The sequence below is a fragment of the Neolamprologus brichardi genome, chromosome 17 (assembly GCF_056152115.1).
Source record: "Neolamprologus brichardi isolate AB-2024 chromosome 17, ASM5615211v1, whole genome shotgun sequence".
Taxonomy (NCBI): domain Eukaryota; kingdom Metazoa; phylum Chordata; class Actinopteri; order Cichliformes; family Cichlidae; genus Neolamprologus; species Neolamprologus brichardi.
Window position 1 is genome coordinate 10297754 of NC_142120.1, and position 21015 is coordinate 10318768.

The window sequence follows — 21015 nt, forward strand, 5'->3', positions numbered from 1 at the left end:
TGCTGCTGCTGGCAGAAAATATAACTACTAAAATAAAAGTAAACTACAACTACAAACGTAAGTGTGTTGTGTGCAATAACTGAAACAAAAACCATGCAAATAAAACACATTGCACATGTTGCAGTAGCATAGCTTTGAGTCATAAATGCTGTTTTTTCCATATACAAGTGGAGCTCAGATCTGCTGCTAAGGTAACCAAACATGACCCACTTCCACAGTGCGCTGTACAGTAAATCATCATTATGTTTCCAATGTACAAGCTGCATACACAACTGCTCAGCATCCCAGTGGGTGTTAGGGTAAAAACAGAAAAAGAATTCAATCAGTGTGCTAGAAAAGCTCCAGTTTAGCACTGTAGCTGTCATGGCTGAACTCTTCAAGTGTGACCAGAGTTACAACCTTTTATTTTCACTGAGAACTTGATCTCTGGTGTTAGGTTGACCTAACTTTGCTGCTCCTCACATGTAGCGTTGGTGCCTATGGTTTATTTAGCCCTTATGGTTTATTGAATTAAGGCAGCAGTGGTTGTAATAGGAGAAGCTGAGAGTCGTCACAGTCTGTCATCCCCTCCTGTTCCCATTTCTTGCTCCCTTTGTCTCTGCTAGTTCATCGTCTTTTATAATCTTTGTAGCTTTATTGGTGTTTATTTCTGCCTGCTCTTGTTCTCAGGTTGGTTTAAATAAGTATTTCTGATGTGATTCTTTAATGTTTGACCATTAGAATACATGTTTTACAGTAGCTCTGTTTATGTGCAGTCTTATTTTTGTGATTCTGATGTTTTTAAAAGTCCAAACAGAATAAAAATGCTCCAAATATTGTTCCATATAAAAGTCCTGACTGTAATTTCAGTTTGAAAATCCTCTTTTTTTTTAATGTCATTGATCAGGGCTTTCCCTGGGTTAAATGAGCCTTTGAGCTGTGTGTAAACACAACAAGTCCTCATGTAGTTTTGCATACATTTTCCTGTTAACTGCCAATTTGATAAACAAAAATGTATCTCAAGTTTGATTAAACCTTATCAAATATTGAAAAAAATGTTGGTTCTTTGGTGGAAGGCCAAAATCACTTTGTCATTGTTGTTGTTGTTTTTTTTAATATGCAATTACCTGACTGTGTTCACGCTACTTGTAATGCTTTTCCACGTTCCCAAAGCCAGCAGCTTACATGCTGTATTGACCTTATTTTATATTGAATTAAAAAAAAAAATACAAACACCAAAGAAATAAGAGCAGCACATTAATGGTAGCTTCTGTGTTGAGCAGCAGATGGTCTGAAGATGATCATCTTCAGGGAGATGGTCATAAAGGATTAGATGGTGATCACGAAGGCGAGTGTATGACCTATTCGTTACTATACGCATGTCACACAGTTGTTTGATTAGATGCATCAGCACAGCTAAATACCAGATTATATTAAATCCCATCTCCTGTAAACATATTTTGATGTATATATAGCGCTTTGAGCGTCTAGAAAAGCGCTATATAAATGTAATCTATTATAATTATTATCATTATTATATATAGCCAATATAAATTTCAGTTTGGGATAGGCAGCCAATAAAAAAGAAAGATGGCTTAAAGGGGGAAGAAAGGGAGCCAAAATGGTTAGTTTCTGACAGTAGATGAACTGATTGGTCTCACACAGGCCTGGTATAAGATCAAAGCAAAAATTATAAGCAGCTCAAGCAAAACTTGAGTGTGATTGGCCCTCTTCAAAATCTGTTTTCATGTCCCAGAAATAGCAAACTTAAAGTGGTTGTCTTTTTATATTATAGTTAATTAAAACAATTGACAAAACCCCCAACTCATTTTAATATGATTAATAGTTGCAACCCTAAATATGTTTAGCTTTGTTACTCTCTCATGTAATTGCCTTTCTGTGCTTGTTTCTGTTGTCAGGCATGGTTTTAACTTCCTGTTTATTAGAGTGTGACTGATGGGTGATTATCTAGATCAAACTTTTAAATATTCTTGTCACAGATCTTCTTAGAATGATGAGAAAAATATATTTTTGCTCTTAAACACATTTCTTTTGTTGTTCAGTTTTGTATACATTAAGATGGCGGTTTTCTTTGAACACTTGTCTGCATCCATTATTGATGCAACCCTGCTGGCGATGAAGTCAGGCTCACCTGTGTGCGTGCGCGTGCACACCTTATCAATGCGGTGCAGCGGCAACTTTCATTGTTAACCTTTTGACAGTAGTGAATTATTTGCAGAGCGCTGTGATCATAATCTCCACCTAACTGTGCGCGAGTAATCTGAGTTCAGCCGTTTATCAACGGGGATGTTTTGCTTTTTAAGATCCACCCCATCCCATTCTCTCTTTATTTAAAAAAGAAAAAAAAAAAGAAAAAAAAAAAGAGTGACACAGGCTCATACGCACAAACCACTTATTGACACGTGTGCATGCCAATTTTACTTCAATTGATTTGATTTGCTGGGGAGCTCTGGGGGAGTTTGTTATGGTATGTCACGACCCCGCTGTGACATTTCAAGGACTTAGCTGTGCTTTGGGCACATAGCGTGACCAGTGGCTGCAGATGGAAATTACATACGGATAAATTGGTGCACTATTTCAATCTTCCCATTTTCTGTCAAAAGGCCACACTTCCTAGTAATGCTGGTTCATTCCCTCATTATGAGGGTAGAGTTAAGAAAAGACTGGACTGAGAGCAAGAGGCATGTGTTAATCCTGCAGCCGTCCTGTGAGAGAGTCCGCTATTTAATCACTTGTTTAAGGGACGCACTGAAACCTGCGATTAGATTTTTGAGGCGGGGCAGGGGGGCGAGGGCTCTCCCCACCAGAGAGAAGGTTTTCTGTAATAGTGAGTGTGGCATTTAATCAGAGGGTATTACAGTGACAGAGAGACCGGGAGTGAAAGTTAGAAATTTAATCAGTGAGAGAGTGTTAAGTTTACAATTGAAAAGGACGACCAAGAGAGAGAGGGGCAGCCAGTGGAAACGTGTATAGGAAATCAATAAGCAGCAAATGACCATTCTGACAGTAAGTCTGCTTTACTGCCAGTGAGGCTGTTTGATAGTGGGTCTGTGTGTGTGTTTATTTGAGTGGGATCATGACCATCCAGCCAAATGGTCCAACTATGCATTTGTTTGTGTATAAACAAAAGGGAAGTTGCAGTTTTTGCCCAGGAAAAGTCATCAGCAGAGTGAACAAAAATTAAACAATTTTAATTTTTTTTAGAGCAGCTGCCAATGGCTGAACAAGTAGACCTATTATAACGGATAATTAAAACTGGTAGTTAGCAGATCAAAGTCTAATAATTTAGTTCATTGGTTATTTCAGGAAAATGTATTTTACCCTAGATATAATGTGATTTTCTACAGTAATGAATGCAACAAGCCTGACTGATACAAGATTTTTTTTTAATGTTTGGCACGTAATAATAAGCCTGTCACATTTACTTCACAATCACCTGATTATAATAATTTCAGCTGACTAATTGTACCTCTTTAAACACAGCTGGATGAAATTACATCACCATTTTCATGTTGTTTTGCACCAGTTTTGCCCTCTTCTATTAATGGCACTTCAAGGTGATCAAGTTAAACTATTGTGCCGGCTGCACTGCAATAAGCAGCTGTTGAGAATTAACAGCATGGATTTAGCTGTTAAGCCAAAACATCACCAGTGGGAGCATGTTGGTTTTAAGCCAAATAGAAAGAAGGAGCACAATAACTTGTTCTTTGTAAAAATAGGCGGCTGACTTGGTAACATAGACTGTTGTGTAGAGTAGATGTTTATGGCATAAATTCACCTGCTTCCAACTTTCTGGGTTGAAGGTCGAACAACACTTGTAGTTTGGTAAAGCAAGAAAGTTGTTCTTCAATGTGTTTGGCCTGTAGCCTTCATCAGGGTACACATAAAATGAGCAAAAGACAATTAGGCCATCAACTGTTTGTACCATCAAGTAAACATTATACAGTTGAAACAGTTTTTTATTGGTTTCTAATAGAAGTGTAGATCCTTGTTCCCCTTTACAGATCGCAAATAGAAGAGCAGTGAACTGTATTCCTTTAACAAGATATTTGTTGCTCTTCCTGTTAAAAGGGAGTTTTTTCCTTCCCGTTGTTGCCAAGTGTTTACTCCAATGTGATCATCTGATTGTTGGGCTTTTTTCTTTGTAAAATTTGTAGGCTCTTTCCTTGCTATATAGAGGACCTTGAGGCAACTGTTGTAAAATAAAACTGTATTGAATTGAGTTTTATAATCCAAAGATTTAAAACCAGAAAAAACATGTTTTCAAGTGGCAACATGTTGCAGCAACTCCATTTCTCTATTATGATTTTCATTTGTTTAAGGCCTTATTTTATTTATTTATTTATTTAAATCAAGTATATATTCTAATTTTTCAGAAAAATAGGTTCTATTCATTAATAGACACTTTCAGCGTTGGTACGATAAACAATGAAGCACATTGAATGTGCTTCAAAGCAGGCTATATTCCAGATAAAAGACTGAAAGGTACAAAATCACCACCTACTGACCAATCAGTTCTCTGGAAAATAATAGGCTATTTCCTGGATGATCTCTGGGACCTTTTGACCTTGGACGTTTTTGTGTCTCACTAAAGAGCATTAATATAGATTGCTTTTTTTCTTGCTATTGGCTGTAAGCAATTTTAAAATGGTTTCATATTACTGTAACCTTGTATACAGTGTTATGACATGATCATAACTGTCACATTCTCCGGCGTATTAAAGATAGAACCAGTGAAACTGGTAAACTTACATAGCTGGCATAGCACTTTAAGTCTTGTTGACTAAAGCTTTTAGAGTGCACACATTCCGCTAGAGCTTTGTAGTACTACACTTACTGTACAGTGCTTTTTCTATCAATCACACTGTTGTTTAGGTAACAGCAGCTTTGCTGCCTTCAGCAATCACTTCACACTTGTTTTAATGTTATAGGTTGGTCGTCTTCGTAAAATATTCCGCTGTGCTGCCGGTTGGCCTCTCCATGTTTGTGATTGGTCACACGCTGCCAAACCGCCTCGTTCATGTGTAGCTAGATTGGGAAATCCTGGGTTCAGTTATCCAGTTGATAACCGCCTTTGTGTGACTGCTTAGCCTGACATCGGGGTAAGTGAAGCCAGATCACAGAAGGAGATCCTGGGTTTGTTGAACTTGCTTCATCTGTGATTTGATGGAGGTTGAAGGAATAAACGTCTGTTTGGGTGTACAGGGAATTGGGGGAGGGTGACTATGGGTTAAAGCGCTTTTGGATTAGTAGCTCAGCTATTGTACTGCAAATACCCCCACCCCCACTGTGCTTTCTTCTGTCTCCCTCCTTTCTTGTGTGGCATTGAACTTGTGTGGGGTACACACTAGACTAAAGCTGTGTATTTGTGCATGTGCATTAGTGAGGTGAAGGCAGCAGCACCACTGTCATCATGACTGAAGTGCACGTATATATTTACTGTAAATGCATACGTGTCCATGTGTTTACACTATTAACTGTGGAATCAGAAACTAGAAAGCAACATGTATCCAAATTGTCATGCTTTGACACACACACACTCACACATAGACAAACAGATACAGTAGCACTTTGCATAAATTTGCATGTTCCATGTTGTCCTGCCTGAGGCGTCTAAGAGATGGACTGCCATGTACGGTATTATGTCTTTGCAAATATGCCAGTGGAGAGTGCGCTTTCTGGCTTAGTCATATCTGCTTTTCTCAAGGGATTCAGTTTCAATGTTCTTCACTTTATTTTATGCATACACCTCAGGAGATATGCCAACTGGGGGAAAACTTGCAGTGAGTCATCTGCTTAAAACAGTTAGTACTCGTTATTCTCAGTTGTTTTGTTTGTAGGGCATTAAATGTGTACCTGAATGTGTTTATTATTAGACGCTTTAAAATAAATAATAACAAAAATCTGAGTAAAGCTTTTAATTTTACTGTCTTCCTTTTTTAACCTGTTTTCAAAACCTCACCCCTTCTAGCCTCCATTTTTCCACCGCTTCACTTTATTTTTCTTGCATTTTCAGAGCTGCAGTTATTGCAAGAAGACTGATTTCACTGATTTAGTGACATAAGAGACACACGGCACTCAAAGCTTGGATAGAAAACTATAGGAGGACTCTGCAACGGCGCAGATGGCAATAGAAGTATAACTTCAGGAGAAGGGGGTTTTGGGGCAAAGTCAGCCAAGTTTTGATGTGGGTTTTATCACGTTTGACTGATAACTCGCGCATTTATTTCTCCGTGACAACTGAAATTAAAGTTAATTCAGATGATGCATCAATAAACGTGCCTCCTGGCATTTTAAGATTGCTGCTATCTTGCAAGACTTGCTTCTAGAAGGACTTTGGAGAAATCTATTCTCACAGCAGGGAGCTGGGAGAGTTTGTTGATCCACCGTGCATCAAATAACACATGATGGATTCTAACAAATCTGTCATGAAAGCCTCTTCAGAGCTGGATTTCTTCTTATTTTGTGGTATTTCACAAAAATCCTTCAATAGTTCCTTTCTCCCCTCTCTCTTTCTCTTTCTCTCTCTCTTTCTGTTGCTCTGTCCAGATGACAAAGAGAAAGCCAAGATCAACTCAGAGGAGCTGCAAATCAAAAAAGTGAAGAAGAAAAAGAAGAAGAAACACAAAGAAGGGGAGAAGCACAAGCACGTGAAGATGTACCACCGGTCCTGCCAAACCATCTGTGCTGGCCTGCTTCTCCTCCCTCCCTCCTCCACGTCCCCCACCTCGTCTTCCTCCCCCTCTGAAATAAAACACGACTCCTCCCTATCTTTATTTAAGTCCCCTCTACCTGTTTATCCTCCACCTAACAACAAAAGCTCCCATCTCCCGCCCTCCTCTCCTTCGAAATCTCACCTGAACTCTCTTCACAACTCACTTAACTCTCCGTTGCCGTCCACCACGTCACCTCTTTCCTCCCCAACCAAACACCAACCGCAATGCTCGTATCCCGGTATGGCGGATCTGGAGTTTGCCTCGTACATTCACGTAGAAAACCAGCCTAACGGAGGCGCCTTAGTGGCTCACGCCTACACGTCGCAGCTCTCCTCTCTCTCAGTGGACCAGAGGGAAAGGTTTGCTCAGGAGTTTGTCACGTTGGTGTTCAGTGAGGACGCGTCCCAGGTGCAGCATGTGTATTGATCAGATTGATCTTTGAATGTTGAGTTCAGTGCAGTGTTATTTGCAGCTGCAGTGTAGCACCTGCTGCTGACTATGTTTCATTAAAAACACTGTTTTTCTTTACCCTTTAAGTTATGTAGACGGGGGATGCACTGATCTGCTATTCAGATGGGTTAGGCAGGATTCAGTCAGATGTTTTCATAATGTGAATGAAAAGTGAGAGTTGAAGCTTGACTTTTTTGTGTGTTTACAGCTTTTCTCTTCTTTGATTGCAAAAGTTTTTTACTTGACTACAAACTGTGAACTTTGTCAAGTGATTTCACATGACTGAAAAGCTGTTATTTCACTAATAAATAGTAGTTCAGTTAATATATAGTCTTGGATTTATTAATTTATGTATTTATTTTTTTGTGAGTTTGTAATTTTAGACTTGCTGCCTAAAACCGTCACACATGCTCAGAGACCAGTCATCTCCTGACAGTCACTGGTTGCTAGGGAAAAATCTGTATTCCTTGATACCACTTTCAGTCATTTAATGGTTGTTATAGGATTTTTAGTTGCCAGGGGGTTGCCAACTACTCCCATACCTTTAACCATAAAAGAATAAATTGTAATCTTTTCCTCTAGTGACGACTCAACATTATTAATTTCATAATGGTATCAGATCAGTACTTTGGGTATTTGTAGCATATCTGTGATCAAATGAATTGGATTGGTGCATCCCTCATTTATACTTAAACTCTTAGACTAGTAATTTTAAATATTTTTCCTAAACCATCATCTTGATCTAAATTAAAACTGCTGACTGTTTTGCAGGCTGCTCGTTATGTCATGGGAATCGTCCACGGAGAAGCCAAGTACCTGCCGGACTTTTTGGACTACTTCTCAACCAAGTTTCCGTCGGCTCCGGTGAAAATGGAAATAATTGGAAAGAAAGACATAGAAACCACGACTATGGCTAATTTCTACTCTCAGGTCAGTCGAACACAGGCACATAAAGGGGAAGAGTGGTGTCATAGATATTGTGCTGTATGTGTGCTGTGGCTTGGATATTATTGGAACTGATACAGACAGTTCTGCAACCATGCTGACTAGTTGCTTTTCTGATTTACACCGTTTTTGCTGCTGCTCGTGCAGTTTTGAAGCAGTTTCCCCAGAGAGCAAAAAACAAATGTCAAGCTTTCAAACATGAAAAATAAAAGCTCAAAAGCATCAAATGGAAAAGGCCACATGCTTCCATGTTACTGTCAGTCGTTTGCATCAGTCTGGGTGTTACAACCGTCTATGAAGACAGGAAATAAGTGATATGTAGTATACACTTAGAAGGTTGTGTGATGCAGGATAAATTGAGGATGCAATGTGAAAGCCAGGATAGATGATGTCATGCTAGGACTGTCCATGCAACAGTTGCAAGAAGAGGTGGAGGCCTTTTGTCATGTTGTATATGCAAATGTATAAAAACATACACACACGTTTGTTTCTGGCTTAAATGCATTATGTTGCTTTCTGTGGTGCGATGCATGAAAAACAGTTGTTTTTAACAAATGGAGTTTGACTTGAGAAGCTACAGCTCTGTGTTTCCTCTACACTTCAGTGCTTTGCTTTTCTTAATCAGAGTTAATCTTGAAGTGACTTTTGTATAAATATTGTTTTCCTCAAGGTTTGCATAAAACATTTTCTTAGCAGTAATAGCAATTTTTCTGTCACTGCAGAAGTAAATACAAGGGCTGTTTATGAAGGCTCAACCTTCATAAACATTTTGTTTTACAATTGCGAGAAAAATTCAATAAGAATTGTAGGAATTATTTTTAGTATAATGTCTTTAACAGATATACGGTAGTGTGTGAAGTTTTACACTTAAAAGTTAAGCGAGATGGCTTTCAGAAGTAATGCCGTGTGCAGTTCAGTCTGAATTATTCATTAGTTCACTTTATACCAACTTCAGGAAACTGAAATGGACCAAGTTGGTGTTACAGTCCTCAAATGCAGCAGGTTTTTTTTGTTGTTGTTGTTGTTGTTGGGGTTTTTTGTCCCTTGGGACAGGTACCTCTATTGATCTAAAGATTTGAAGACAGGAATTAGAGAAGTCATGATACCAGAAATTTCTGTACCAACTTGGACTCTGAAAACTGAAAGGAAAAAAAAAAAAAAAAAAAGGAAATTATTAAATTATTCTTTAAAAAAAAAAAAAAAAAAAAAAACCCTGAAGAAAATAAAACAAAACACAGATCCAAAGCATTTTACTGTTATATCACATTCACAGCAGGGGAAAAAATAGCTTTTTTTTTTTTTGTCTCTTCATTTTTTTCTTTGCTGGAAAAAGGCTGATGGGGTTTTGTTGTCACCCTGCTGGGTGGCCGGGCAGGCATCATGGGCACCTAAGTTCAGTTAGTAAGGGTGTCAACTAAAATCTCGGGAGATCAAAACTTAGAGATTTATAATCTTGTGAATACAATAATTCAAGAAGGAAGTCACCTGGGATTTTTAAATTGAAAACTGAAATGAAAACTTGACTGTGATAACTCAAGAACAAGCTAATGGAAGATTTTGAAAGTGATACCATCGGTGTGTCTACTAGGCTGACAGAGAGCACTTGTGGTGTGCAGTATGTTCAGGCCTTTGGGTGTTGTGGGTTTTTTTTAAGAGTGCACCATATTGTTGATTTGGCAGCTTCTCAAGTTTGGGTTTTTTCCCCCCGCAACTCAATGATGGGCTCCTTCTGACATGAATGCAAGTTCAACACTTGGAATCAGCTCCAGAGCTTTTATGCATTCAGCTTATGATAACAAGGGAACAGGAACAGGCCCTGCTTTGCCACAAAGCTTCTCTTGAAAATGGGATACTGTGCTTAAAAATTAATGTAATTCCTTAAGCTGTTAATGTGAACATTTTTGTTAAACCCCTTTAATTAAAGCTGAAAGTCTGCACTCTAATCACAGTACACCTTAATTTTTAAATAAAATATTAAGGTTGAGATATATAAAATGGACATTTAACACTGAGTGGGCGCTGCTTTGAAAAGAATGGAACAACACTTCTCTCTTATTCAGCTTTAAATGGGGAATTATCAGACTGTCAGAGACCTGTGGTGCATGAAGCTTTTATCAGTCAGGCAGCACAGTTATAGATGCATAGTTTTCTATTAGCATCCACTACCCCTCTGCACTAAAAACTTTCCTGGTGGAAATCCAGCTGTACGCATCAACTGCGCAGAGTTCCACTTTTCTTTTCCTCTCAGATGAATATTAAATTTATTTACATTCCACTGATTTTTCCTAACTCCTTATCCACCTTGGTGTCATGGGTCGGGGGACTGGAGCCTCTCCCAGATGTCATTGGGAAAAACACACAGACACATCCAAACCTGCTGCCAGTTTAGAATCACCAGATATTAATCTATCATGCATGTCTTTACTGTGAAAGGGAGCTGGAGTACCTGGAAAACATGTGACTCCACACAGAAAGGCCACTGCATGCCAGGAGGACTGAACCCAGAGCCTTCTTGCGACCAGGATGACGGTGCTAACCATTTTACCCATTTAGAATATGGCCTACTAAGGTTACAGGCAGCTCCCAGCTCTTTTTATCAACAATCCCTAATGCTAGCCTAAAGATGAACGCGTCAGCGGTTGTGGATCTTGGGTGATTAGCTTTGCTAGAGCAGTTGGCAGCTGTCACAATTTGCAAAGATAACTTTTCAGGCTCAGAATTAACATTCTGAAGACATTTTCAATGCAGAGTTGACAAGTGAAATTCATTCATCTCGAGTTTAGTGTAAAGAGTAAGTTGACTGGATTTGAGGTGCTTAGAGAAGCTTGAAGTATTGCATCTGTTTTTAAAAAATCCTGGCTTTAATTGTCTTTAGGTATTATGCCACCACAATATGTTTCCACATATTGTTTCCCAGTACCTTTAAAAAAAAAAAACACTATTTAAAAAAAAAACCCCAAAAAACTGCCAAGTTTTCAGACATTTGTCGTCAACTTGTTCCAGTTCTCCCTGGTGGTAAATATAGAAAGTAAGGGAAGAAGGTGATGATGGGGAGAGAAACGTAATGATTAAATGAAAAGACTGGATGGCTGCTGTGAACATGAAAAAGTTGTATTGTTGTGGCTTTAACCATCTGGTCGAGTCATCTGCTTCCATCTGTTCAGCATTAAACAGCTTTTGGCATTAAACTGATGTCTGATTTCGCAGACTTAATGACAACATCATCAACGACAACAGCGTTGTGTGCAGCACACGTTTGGACGTGGCTGTTACTCTGACGCCTCTTAATCATGAGATATCAAAGTTCAAAGCAAGCGGACATACTTGTTAGAGAGGGAAGAGACTATTAAAAGCATATAACACAAGAGGCTGCATGAAGCATAGTCTAAAATAGATGAGAAAGAGAGGATTTTATATAAGAAATGTGACAGAAATGGCAGCGAAGGGATGAGAGGGAAGAAGTCGAGTTAAAAGACTCTGAGAAATGACTGCTGTCAGCCAGGTGGTGGCTTCACGGTAAAGCAGGTTGGAGACTCACCTCCAGCAACAAAAAGGTGATTTTCTTCTCAAACCTCCTGACCACTTTTTGACCCACAACACTTTGAAGGACAGCGGGAAAAACTAGAACTGTTTATGTAGGTGTGTTGCTGGGATGGGTTGCCTCCTCTGGGCACAGTGACACAGCTAGACCTCTTCATTTCAAGTTGTCCCATGTCTATAGTTCACTAATGAAAAGCTTTTTGTTGCCTCAAACCTCCTGAGTGGCTTTGTATTGAGATACCGCCTGCTCTTTTTCAATGTGAGTACAGCCAGGATTGGTTACCATACTCTTGTAAAGAGTGTGTGTGGTGTACTACAGGGGGTAGATCAGTTTGTGTGTTCTAATGCTCTCCTTCTGGCTGTTTTCTTCTTTTGTGTGGAATATTCATAATGTTTTCCCCCTGTATTTCCTTCTGTTTTTGGACAGTTTTGCCTCCACAGGAACACCTTGATCTCAGCATGACTGTGAATCAATTAAATCCAGTTGAAATGAAAGCATGAAACATCCTTATTGTGTCATTTTTGTCTAAATTTCCCTGCAAACCTGTGTCCCGTGCTGTCCCTTTAAGAGTAATGTTCCTTGCAGGGCTAACGTCATTGTCCACTGGTCTTGTTAATTTTTTTTTCCCTCCCTCCAAGCTCTCAGCAGTGACCTTGGGAAGTACACTTGCAGTCCCCACACACACACACACACACACACACACACACACACACACACACACACACACACACACACACACACACACACACACACACACACACACACAGACAGACAGATGTGAGCATGCATACTGATAGTAAATACACAGGAACAAGTACACACACACACACACACACACACACATATACAGAGATTAATGTTGTATCATCCCCATTTCTCTCCCTCCCGCTGTGTTAGTCTGTCTCTCTTTTATCTCTCTCCTCCATGTTTCTGTTATCGAGCCATAAATGACTGGACCGCTGCTTTTTGTATGGTGTGTGCAGAAAGGAGAGCAAAGCAAATTGCCGCCGCTTGCAATCTTTTCTTCTTTGTTTGTGCTCAAATTTATCTCCCACAGTATGAGACACAATCACCCACACACTTCTCCACGAAGTTACTTGCGTACCTATAGCAATTGATAATGAACAGCGTGTAAGAGAGGATGTTTGTTATGCTCACAATGTGACCGCAGGCACCGAAGTTGCTTTGCTGCTGCTCAGGCTGCGTGCCTGTATTTTGTATTCAGCACCTGTCTAAAGCCATTTTCAGTACCGGTAAGAATTATGGAAGATTACAGCTCTCCATTTTCTCAGGGCAAGTACAGCCCAACAGTCAATACGTGGTGTGCTAGGACGCTGAGGTAATTTGGTCTTTCTCCTTTTAGTCACTGAGAGCAATGATGCCGGTACGTCGTCAAAAGATTAAAGCGAGGCAAAACAGCAGAATGTAGCTTTTTAATATTTTATTAATCTGTGCTCATAATGTGCTTGTGTTAATGCTTTATCACTGCAGAGAAACATTCACAGCAATGCCTCATATGTAAATGAAGTAAAAGCCAGCAGGTTTATGGGTCAGAGTGGGGGGAAAAAGAAGCCCAGTACTTTATAAATGTGTAAACTCATTGACTAGAATAGAAATATCCTTTATTGTCCTTCATTAGGAAAATTGAGCATCAAAGTGACAGGCAGATGGAGCTTGCAGATTCACACAAAAGTAAAGAATATATAAAATAAGAGACTGTACAGTAAGTAAGTAAGGGCAGCTTACAACTTAATGCAAACAAATACTGTATAGTTCAAAGCAAATACTGGACAAAAGCTCAGAAATTCCGATTATACAGAGGAAGATGTTGCAACAGTTTGAAAAGACGAGACTTTGTGGGGGGGAGTCAAAAATCCTATATCATTGCTGAGGGTTTGTCTGAGTGGCGAGCCCAGTCTTTCAGGACAATACTACCATTTAGCTGAGCTCTCTAAGTCGTATTCCACAACCCGCTGGTGAGTAGTTGCAGGAGGCTGCTGGTAGTCTCTGTTCTACCGCTATTACTCACCAGGTACTCTCCGAGCTGTAGTAAAACTGAAAAGTATGACACAAACCAGAAACTATTTGTCTTCAAAGTAAACATTGCTCCTTTTGATATGTGCTGGGAGTAGAGTCAAGGCACAACTTTTAGTTGGAAGTTGAATTTTCTCTATTACTGGATTATGTCACACTTTTTGAAGTTTTACTACCGCTCTGCCAGTAGCTCCCAACTAGTTGGGTAATGCACATTTTTCCAATGTGACTCTCTGGACCTGCCTGGGACCCAATATTGCATAGAGGATGTTAACAGCAGTTTGTAGGTGTTTCACATTGACTACACCATCAGCTTTTTACTATATTTCAATAGCTTCTTGACTTAGCCACAGACTTCAGTAAAATGAGTCATCGTAACTGAAAAGACAGGATGACAGTGTGTTTTCTTCTCTCTATTTGCTGAGGTCCTCTGACCTCCACAGTAGGCTAAATTGAGACTAGCGTGAATAAATTAGGTGACAATTTAGTATGAAAAGTTGTGACACATTTGCTAAACCTGCAATAAATAGGTGAAGCACGATAAGAACTCTGCGAGTGAGAAGGATGGTAAACAAACGAGCTGAGATCATTTATTCTCGGAAAATACACCACAAACACAAATTATTTTTTTTGTTATTTTTGCCTATATTAACAGTCACACGAGACACGAGTCCAGCTGCTGTGCTTAGACTAACATAGATATTTCTCTAGGTGCTTTCTTTTTGAGAGATATGTTGTGCCCCTAGGCTAAGATGGTTTATTTTTCTCATATTAAAAAAAACAACCAAACAAAAAAAACCCAAAAAAACCCTGATTATTCAAATCTCTAAATTGAGAATCCTATAGCTACATCGAATACCGGTTATCGGCATCTGTAGCTCATCTGATTCTAGCTAAAGCCTCATCCTGTGTAGGCACCTTGCGCCAGGCTTTTGATGCTCACTGACCTGAAGGAAACACTGCCACGCTCAGCCTCCACAGTGTACCTAGATGTTGGCTTAGCATCAGTGTGGTGTCACTTTAACTTACAAGAATTCATCAGCAATAACAAAGGAGGCGGAAAGGGACCATTACATTATTTTTAATTGAAGTGTGGATGTGCATTCATTCACGTCTCTCTCTTTGTAGCCGAGCCAAGTGGGAGATTGTTAAAGAGAAGCATGTCCAATTGTGTTTGAGGCACCAGTCAGCAGCCAGAAGCTTTGTTGTGACGCATGTACGGAAATAGACTAATAAACTTAGCACTCTGCAGTCTGGCTGGACATAATGATCAGCGAGAGAATTGGATGAGAGGGAGAAAAGAATTTAAGAGATACGCGGGGGTCAGGGAGAGGTTGGACAGATTAGTAAGATGATGGTATGACATGAACTCAGCAGGAGAAGGTCAAAGATGAGTTGATGAAGGAAAGGGAAGCTTGTTACAGAATTAACAAGTGAGGGAACCAGAGGCGGAAAGGAGAGCAGGAAGGAGAGAGGATTGATCTAATAGGCTTCCCACCAGGGATGTTAGCGTTATGAAGGAAGGAGGCAGAGGAGGAGATGGAGAGGCTGACGGAGACGAGAGGGGGTAAAAATGGGTAAGGCGAGTAAAACACCAAGTGAAGTCAGTGTTTACAAACACGTACGCAGAGAAGAGAAAGGGATGGAGCATCTTGAACACTGTAGCTCAGAGGAAGTCTGTCAAATTTCCTGTTTCCTTCTGTTTGCCTTCACGTAAAATAGAAAAGGTGTGTGTGTGTGTCAGTACCAGTGGGTGTTAAATTTATCTGTTCATTTAAGTCACAGGTCGCGTTTCCTAATAATCCTCTTGTGATAGTGAGAGAATATTGTCTTTGCAAACAACATGGGGGTTTAGTCAGGTGTTAAGTTACGCACGTGTAAACACACACGCACAAAAATAGAGACTCATAAGCGCAAACACTTATAATCATGTAGAAAATTGAACACACACACACACATACACACACACACTACAGAAATACATGCACACACTGTGGCTAAGAAACATTGTGGAAGCCAGGAATTACTTGCAAGCCCGATGGTGTTGGAATCAACACATCCCCCTCTGTGTAACTAGGCCACTGACTCAGTGAGACTATTTAAAGTTGTCTTTATATGTATTTATGGAGTCAGTATGTCAAGCTTTTAGCCTGTGTCATCTTATGAGGATATTAAACCGTGAACAAACAGCCACGTGGCTCGGCATGACTACGGATGATACACTGATTTATTTTTGCTAGTTTAATATAGAATTAAAAGCTGTAAACAGGTGTTCATCACAAGTGTTTGGACCAATTTACAAATAATTGTTAAGGTAGACATGTTGTTTCCTTTACTGAGTAAAAAACATGTTCTACATACTGAAGCCGCCAGCATTCACAGTCTTCTAAGCTACTGTTGGGGATCTGGTACCTTACATATAAAAAGGCACCTGGGAGCTGCTAAACACCCTCCCCTTCAGTCCTTTTACAATTTAGTGCTTCCATCTTCATTACTTCCCCTTCACTTCCCTCCTCCCATCTTTTCAAACCTTCATTCATCTCTCCTCATCAACACCCCCCCCTCCTTTTTTTTTTCTTCGACCCTTTGGAATTACGAAGATTTCTGCATTTATTAATCCTACAATGTGCTCTGATCTTCATCTGAGTCACAGTTAGATATTTTTCTCATTTTTTTTGTCTCACTTTCATTTCACAGCTTGTCTTCCCAAACTTTCTCTTCCTCTTCTTTACACATTTTTCTCTCCATCTGTCTCTTCCCCTCATCCTTTCTCTCTTGTGTATCCTCTCTCTCTCGGTCTCTCTCCTCCCTCTGGTCTGCCTCTCTTCCCTTCTCTCTCCCTTTATCTCTGCCTCGTTGTCAAGTGGTGACTCACTGGAGGCGTGCAGCCAAGGATTTGGCATGCGCACAGACACACATGCATCGCGATCAGCCAAGAGTACCGCATGCAGGCCACATGCTGCACGTACTGCGCGCACATGCACACACAAAAGGCACTGCTGAGGGCCAAGGGTATGAGAGGCGGGTTAGAGACACACAGTCGCACAGGCGCGATGCTCTGTCAGCCAAGTGAAAAGCAGCAAACAGCGTTGAGTCACATCACTGGAGCAGAAACATCAAAAGAAGGCACCAACACACACACAGTGTCTATTTTGACACCCAGTAATGATGCACAGCTTCTATGCGGATCTCTGCCTCCAATTCAGATTTTCGTGTGTTCCCAAATTGGCATGAATAATATTATATTTTATATAAATAATATCATCATATAACATTTGCTGTAGGATGGAGAAAGGGACCATTATATTATTTTGCTTCCTGTCATTTGTTTATCACTTTTAGCTGTTTATGATGTCTTTGCCAGACACTATATGCCTAATATAGTGTCTGGCAAATGGTCTGGCTTTGAGCACAGAAGTCCCACCCACCTGTTCTTCACACCTTCTGTTTGCAAGTGGCAACCAATCAGGGAAAAGCTGGCTTAAAGGAAGTTAAATGGTTTATTTCACGTAGTGGATGAACTAAGTGGCTGCACTAATACCCAGTTTATGATGAACAAGTAGTTTTTGGAGCTTTATGCTTTTATCAGAGTGCAGTGGAGAGCAGACTGGAAAGTAGGGAGAGAGGGGGACTGGGGGAAGACACGTAGCACACAGCCTTGGATTTGAAGCATTTGGGCTTGTGGCATATGGTCACCTGCTCCACCTGTGAGCTAAACTGGCACCCATTCATGTTTGTTTTAACTATAGACCATACAGAGTTACCCTAGTAGAGTCCAGCAGGAAACTATACCAAGCTGGAAATAACCACAATCAATTCCCTCCACAAAAATTGTTAAATTATTTTAGGTGTTTAAAAAAGGTATTAAAACAAAACAAGTGGGTGAAATGCTCTTTAGTAGGACTGGTCACCAGGTAACTGTTGTATGTTAAAAAGGAACTCAAAAAAGGAACTTTTTGCGCCACGGACCGGTTTATGTCCGACAATATTTTCATGGACCGGCCTTTAAGGTGTCGCGGTTAAAAACAACAAAATAAAACCTGTACCGGTACCAAAAATAAAAGGACTTAATAATAACACACGAGAAATGATGCAGGGAAACATATTTAATAATAAAAACGATTAAAAAAAATAAAGATAAAAACTGATTAAAAGAAAAAAAACCTGAAAACCATAAATTTAACACCAAAGGACTCATGGACTAGTACCGGTCTGTGGTCCGGGGGTTGGGGAACGCTGCTCTAGCCCCTGTTACAACAGTGGGAGGTCTTTAATGAGCTTGTTGAAGGTGCTACAACTTTCCCAGATGATGATTATTGACTATTAGTTTCTATTTATCACTGTGCATGGATATGTTTATTGTTAGAGTGAGAGAAATGATAAACAGTGGGTGTGTATCACATTGAAAATGGTTTGTTTGAACTGCACTCCTTTGGATGAGAAATAATAAAGCTGTGATTTACAGTTTGCCAGGGAAACTTGTTTTGAAATTCGATTATCGTTATAATACCTCTGTCTGTGCACAACACGAAAGAGAATGTTAAATATTAGCTTTTGCATGCTTCTAGCTAAACACTGAGGATTTTAGATGATTGAACTGAACTCCCACTTTATGATTAATTATGCAGCAGGAATCGACCTCACTTCACCATAACACAGAGTATGTGCGTGTGTTTGTTATATTCCCGCTGCAGGTGAAGAAAACCTACAGTCATGGCACATACAGAGCTGGGGCCATGAGACAGATTAGCCTGGTGGGAGCTGTGGACGAGGAGGTCGGCAATTATTTCCCAGAATTCCTCAGCATGCTGGAAGAGTCACCTTTCCTCAAGGTGAGTCTGGCAGTAATCCTGACAAAGACAGAATGACTGAATGGAAAAAGTGACAGAAGGATTCAAACAAGCAGATAAGATTTTGAAAGATTTGAGCTTGAACTGGTTAAGGAAGTGAGTCCGCAAAATGTTTGTCCCGACCTGAACTGAATGCAGTGAAATGCCTTTTAGAAAAAAGTAGCCGACACTATAGGAACTGGATTTTAATCTGCTTTGTTTTAGCCAGAAGAGAGCCATTAAAACTTTGTTGGGTCGGCCCAGATACTCATCCTTAGTATCCTCTTGGGACATCCTTATTAATCGCTCATTGCCTCATGCTCTAAAAGCATTCATTTTCATAATGTGCTACTATTTGTTCCAAGAAAACATCATCTGTTCTAGTAAAATTGTGCACGCTTAGTCAAGCTGTTGTGTGACGATGTTCAGCTGGCTGACATAGTGTGATCCCTGAACTCTAAAGTAGGATTTATTTACTCCACTTATTTACTTCCTAGTACCACATGTATGGTCTCATATTGCATTCAATAACTAGACTATTTTGACGCATTTGCACCGCTGATCATTTGGAAACACCAAACCGAGCAGATGGAGAATACTGCAAGACAAAACACCTAAACTCTCAGCGGTGGCTGGAAAATGAGAGGCGTGTCAAGCGATTGACGCAGCTCCCTGTTTTAGTCCAGGAAGTTGTTTCTGTCTGCAGGAGCAGACCACCGAAACGCTGCGTTTACTCACTGCTGTCCCTTAAATGCAGGAGTGACAGGCTCGTCTTCTGTTTGCTGTTCTGTGTTGAGACTTCAAATCTCCTGCTTCTCCGCGCTGCGGAGGAGTGGCGTCGCACGCTGAATATCAAAAGACGCACATCCTCTGGCGTTTCCTGTTTATGAACGGCTTTGGCTCAGATTCAGCACCCTCCGAATCATCCTGGGTGCCAGTGACAAGTTTTGCCAGGGGAGCAGTTTCTGCACACGAGATAAATAAAACACTTGATGAATTGGGTGCCGACTAAAAAGGCGATGCTTTGATTTTTATTCCCTTGTGTCTTCACTTTCCCTCCTCCTTCTTTTCCTCCTTGTCTGTCTGGCTCCAGAGGACTCTTCCATGGGGAACGTTTTCCAGTCTGAGGCTGATGAGTCCCACAGAGAGCGACGACGGTCCTATAATGTGGGTCAGACCAGGAGAGCAGATGATACCTGTAGCTGATATACCAAAGTCTCCTTTTAAAAGAAAACGGTGAGTCCAGCGGAGAACGGCAGACGGCAGACGCACACAAATAAGGCCAACTCACGTTTCCAGTTCAGTGAGACAGATGGAATTAGGAGGGATTTCGCTCTTTATGAATGTTGTTTACAAGCCTCTGTGGTGTGTGTTTGTGTAACTTATTGAGCCAGCTTGCCTCTGTACCCTCCGTTCTGCCCATGAGGACTGATTATAGGCTAAAAAAGTGTTCCAATCTGAAGCAGCGTGCAGCTTTGTTGAAGCCGAGCTGCTCCAGATGAGACGATTACCCTCCTCTCTGCTTGCCTGTGCCGCTGCTGCTCAAACACGGCCTCTGCCTCATAATGCATGATGTCTGCGAGCGAGACCATGAGAGAGAACACTTGTGTGTGTGTGTGTGTGTGTGAATGGGAGCGGTATGTGGCTCACCGCTAGGATGAGATCATCGTTACATCAGACACCACTTCACATGGCAGCCAGCCAAACGTGGGACAATGCACATCACACACATTCCTGCCTTGCTTCATTTATTTCTCTCTCATGTCTCAGGTCATTAGCGATGGCATCAGTTGGTTGGTTGATTTTTTGCTTAAGAGATGAGTCAGTTGATAAGATGATGATTCTTTATTTGTTAATGTTGTTTACAGTTGGAAGAAGTCTGTGATTTCACGCCGATTTCAACTAAGCGCACTTTTATTAGAAGCTTTAGTCCTTTAGTTCAGCGGTCCCCAATCCCCGGGCCTCGGACCGGTACCGGTCCGTGAGTCGTTTGGTACCGGGCCACGAGAGTTGAGGCTCAGGTGTGAAATGTATCGTTTTCAGGGTTTTTATTGGTTTTCAGCGTTATTTTGTTACCGTTTTTATCGTTAACTCGGTGTCCCTGGGTCTTTTCACGTGTGTTATGAATAAATCTTCTTTTTTTCGTACCGGTACTAGTTTTATTTTGTTGTATTTATCCGCGACACCTTAAAGGCCGGTCCGTGAAAATATTGTCAGGCATAAACCGGTCCGTGGCGCAAAAAAGGTTGGGGACCGCTGCTTTAGTTCATAGATGTCCTATTTTTAATTATTAGGTTAAGTGTGCCTGCTTTTTAATTTGTGTTTGCACCAAATTTCCTACATTATGGTACACATTAATATGTTTTGTCTTTTCATGGTGCACTGGGTTTAGACCAAAGTTAGTAAAGCTAAAAGTACATGTTGGAGGGGGGCAAATGAAACCTTTCAGTTAATGGAAATAAAAAATAAAACCAGACTTGCATGTAGGAAATTTCTCAAT

General features: G+C 40.5%; 1 protein-coding gene across 1 annotated transcript in view; it reads left to right on the forward strand.

The window, feature by feature from the left end:
- The window catches only part of rsbn1l (round spermatid basic protein 1 like), a 40980-nt gene that overhangs the window by 8757 nt on the left and 11208 nt on the right, over positions 1–21015 (forward strand). The window contains exons 3-6 of the mRNA XM_087831178.1: positions 6550–7124; positions 7938–8096; positions 18381–18518; positions 19609–19751. Coding sequence (XP_087687304.1) covers positions 6550–7124; positions 7938–8096; positions 18381–18518; positions 19609–19751 — 1015 coding nt within the window. The remainder of the gene's footprint in view (positions 1–6549; positions 7125–7937; positions 8097–18380; positions 18519–19608; positions 19752–21015) is intronic.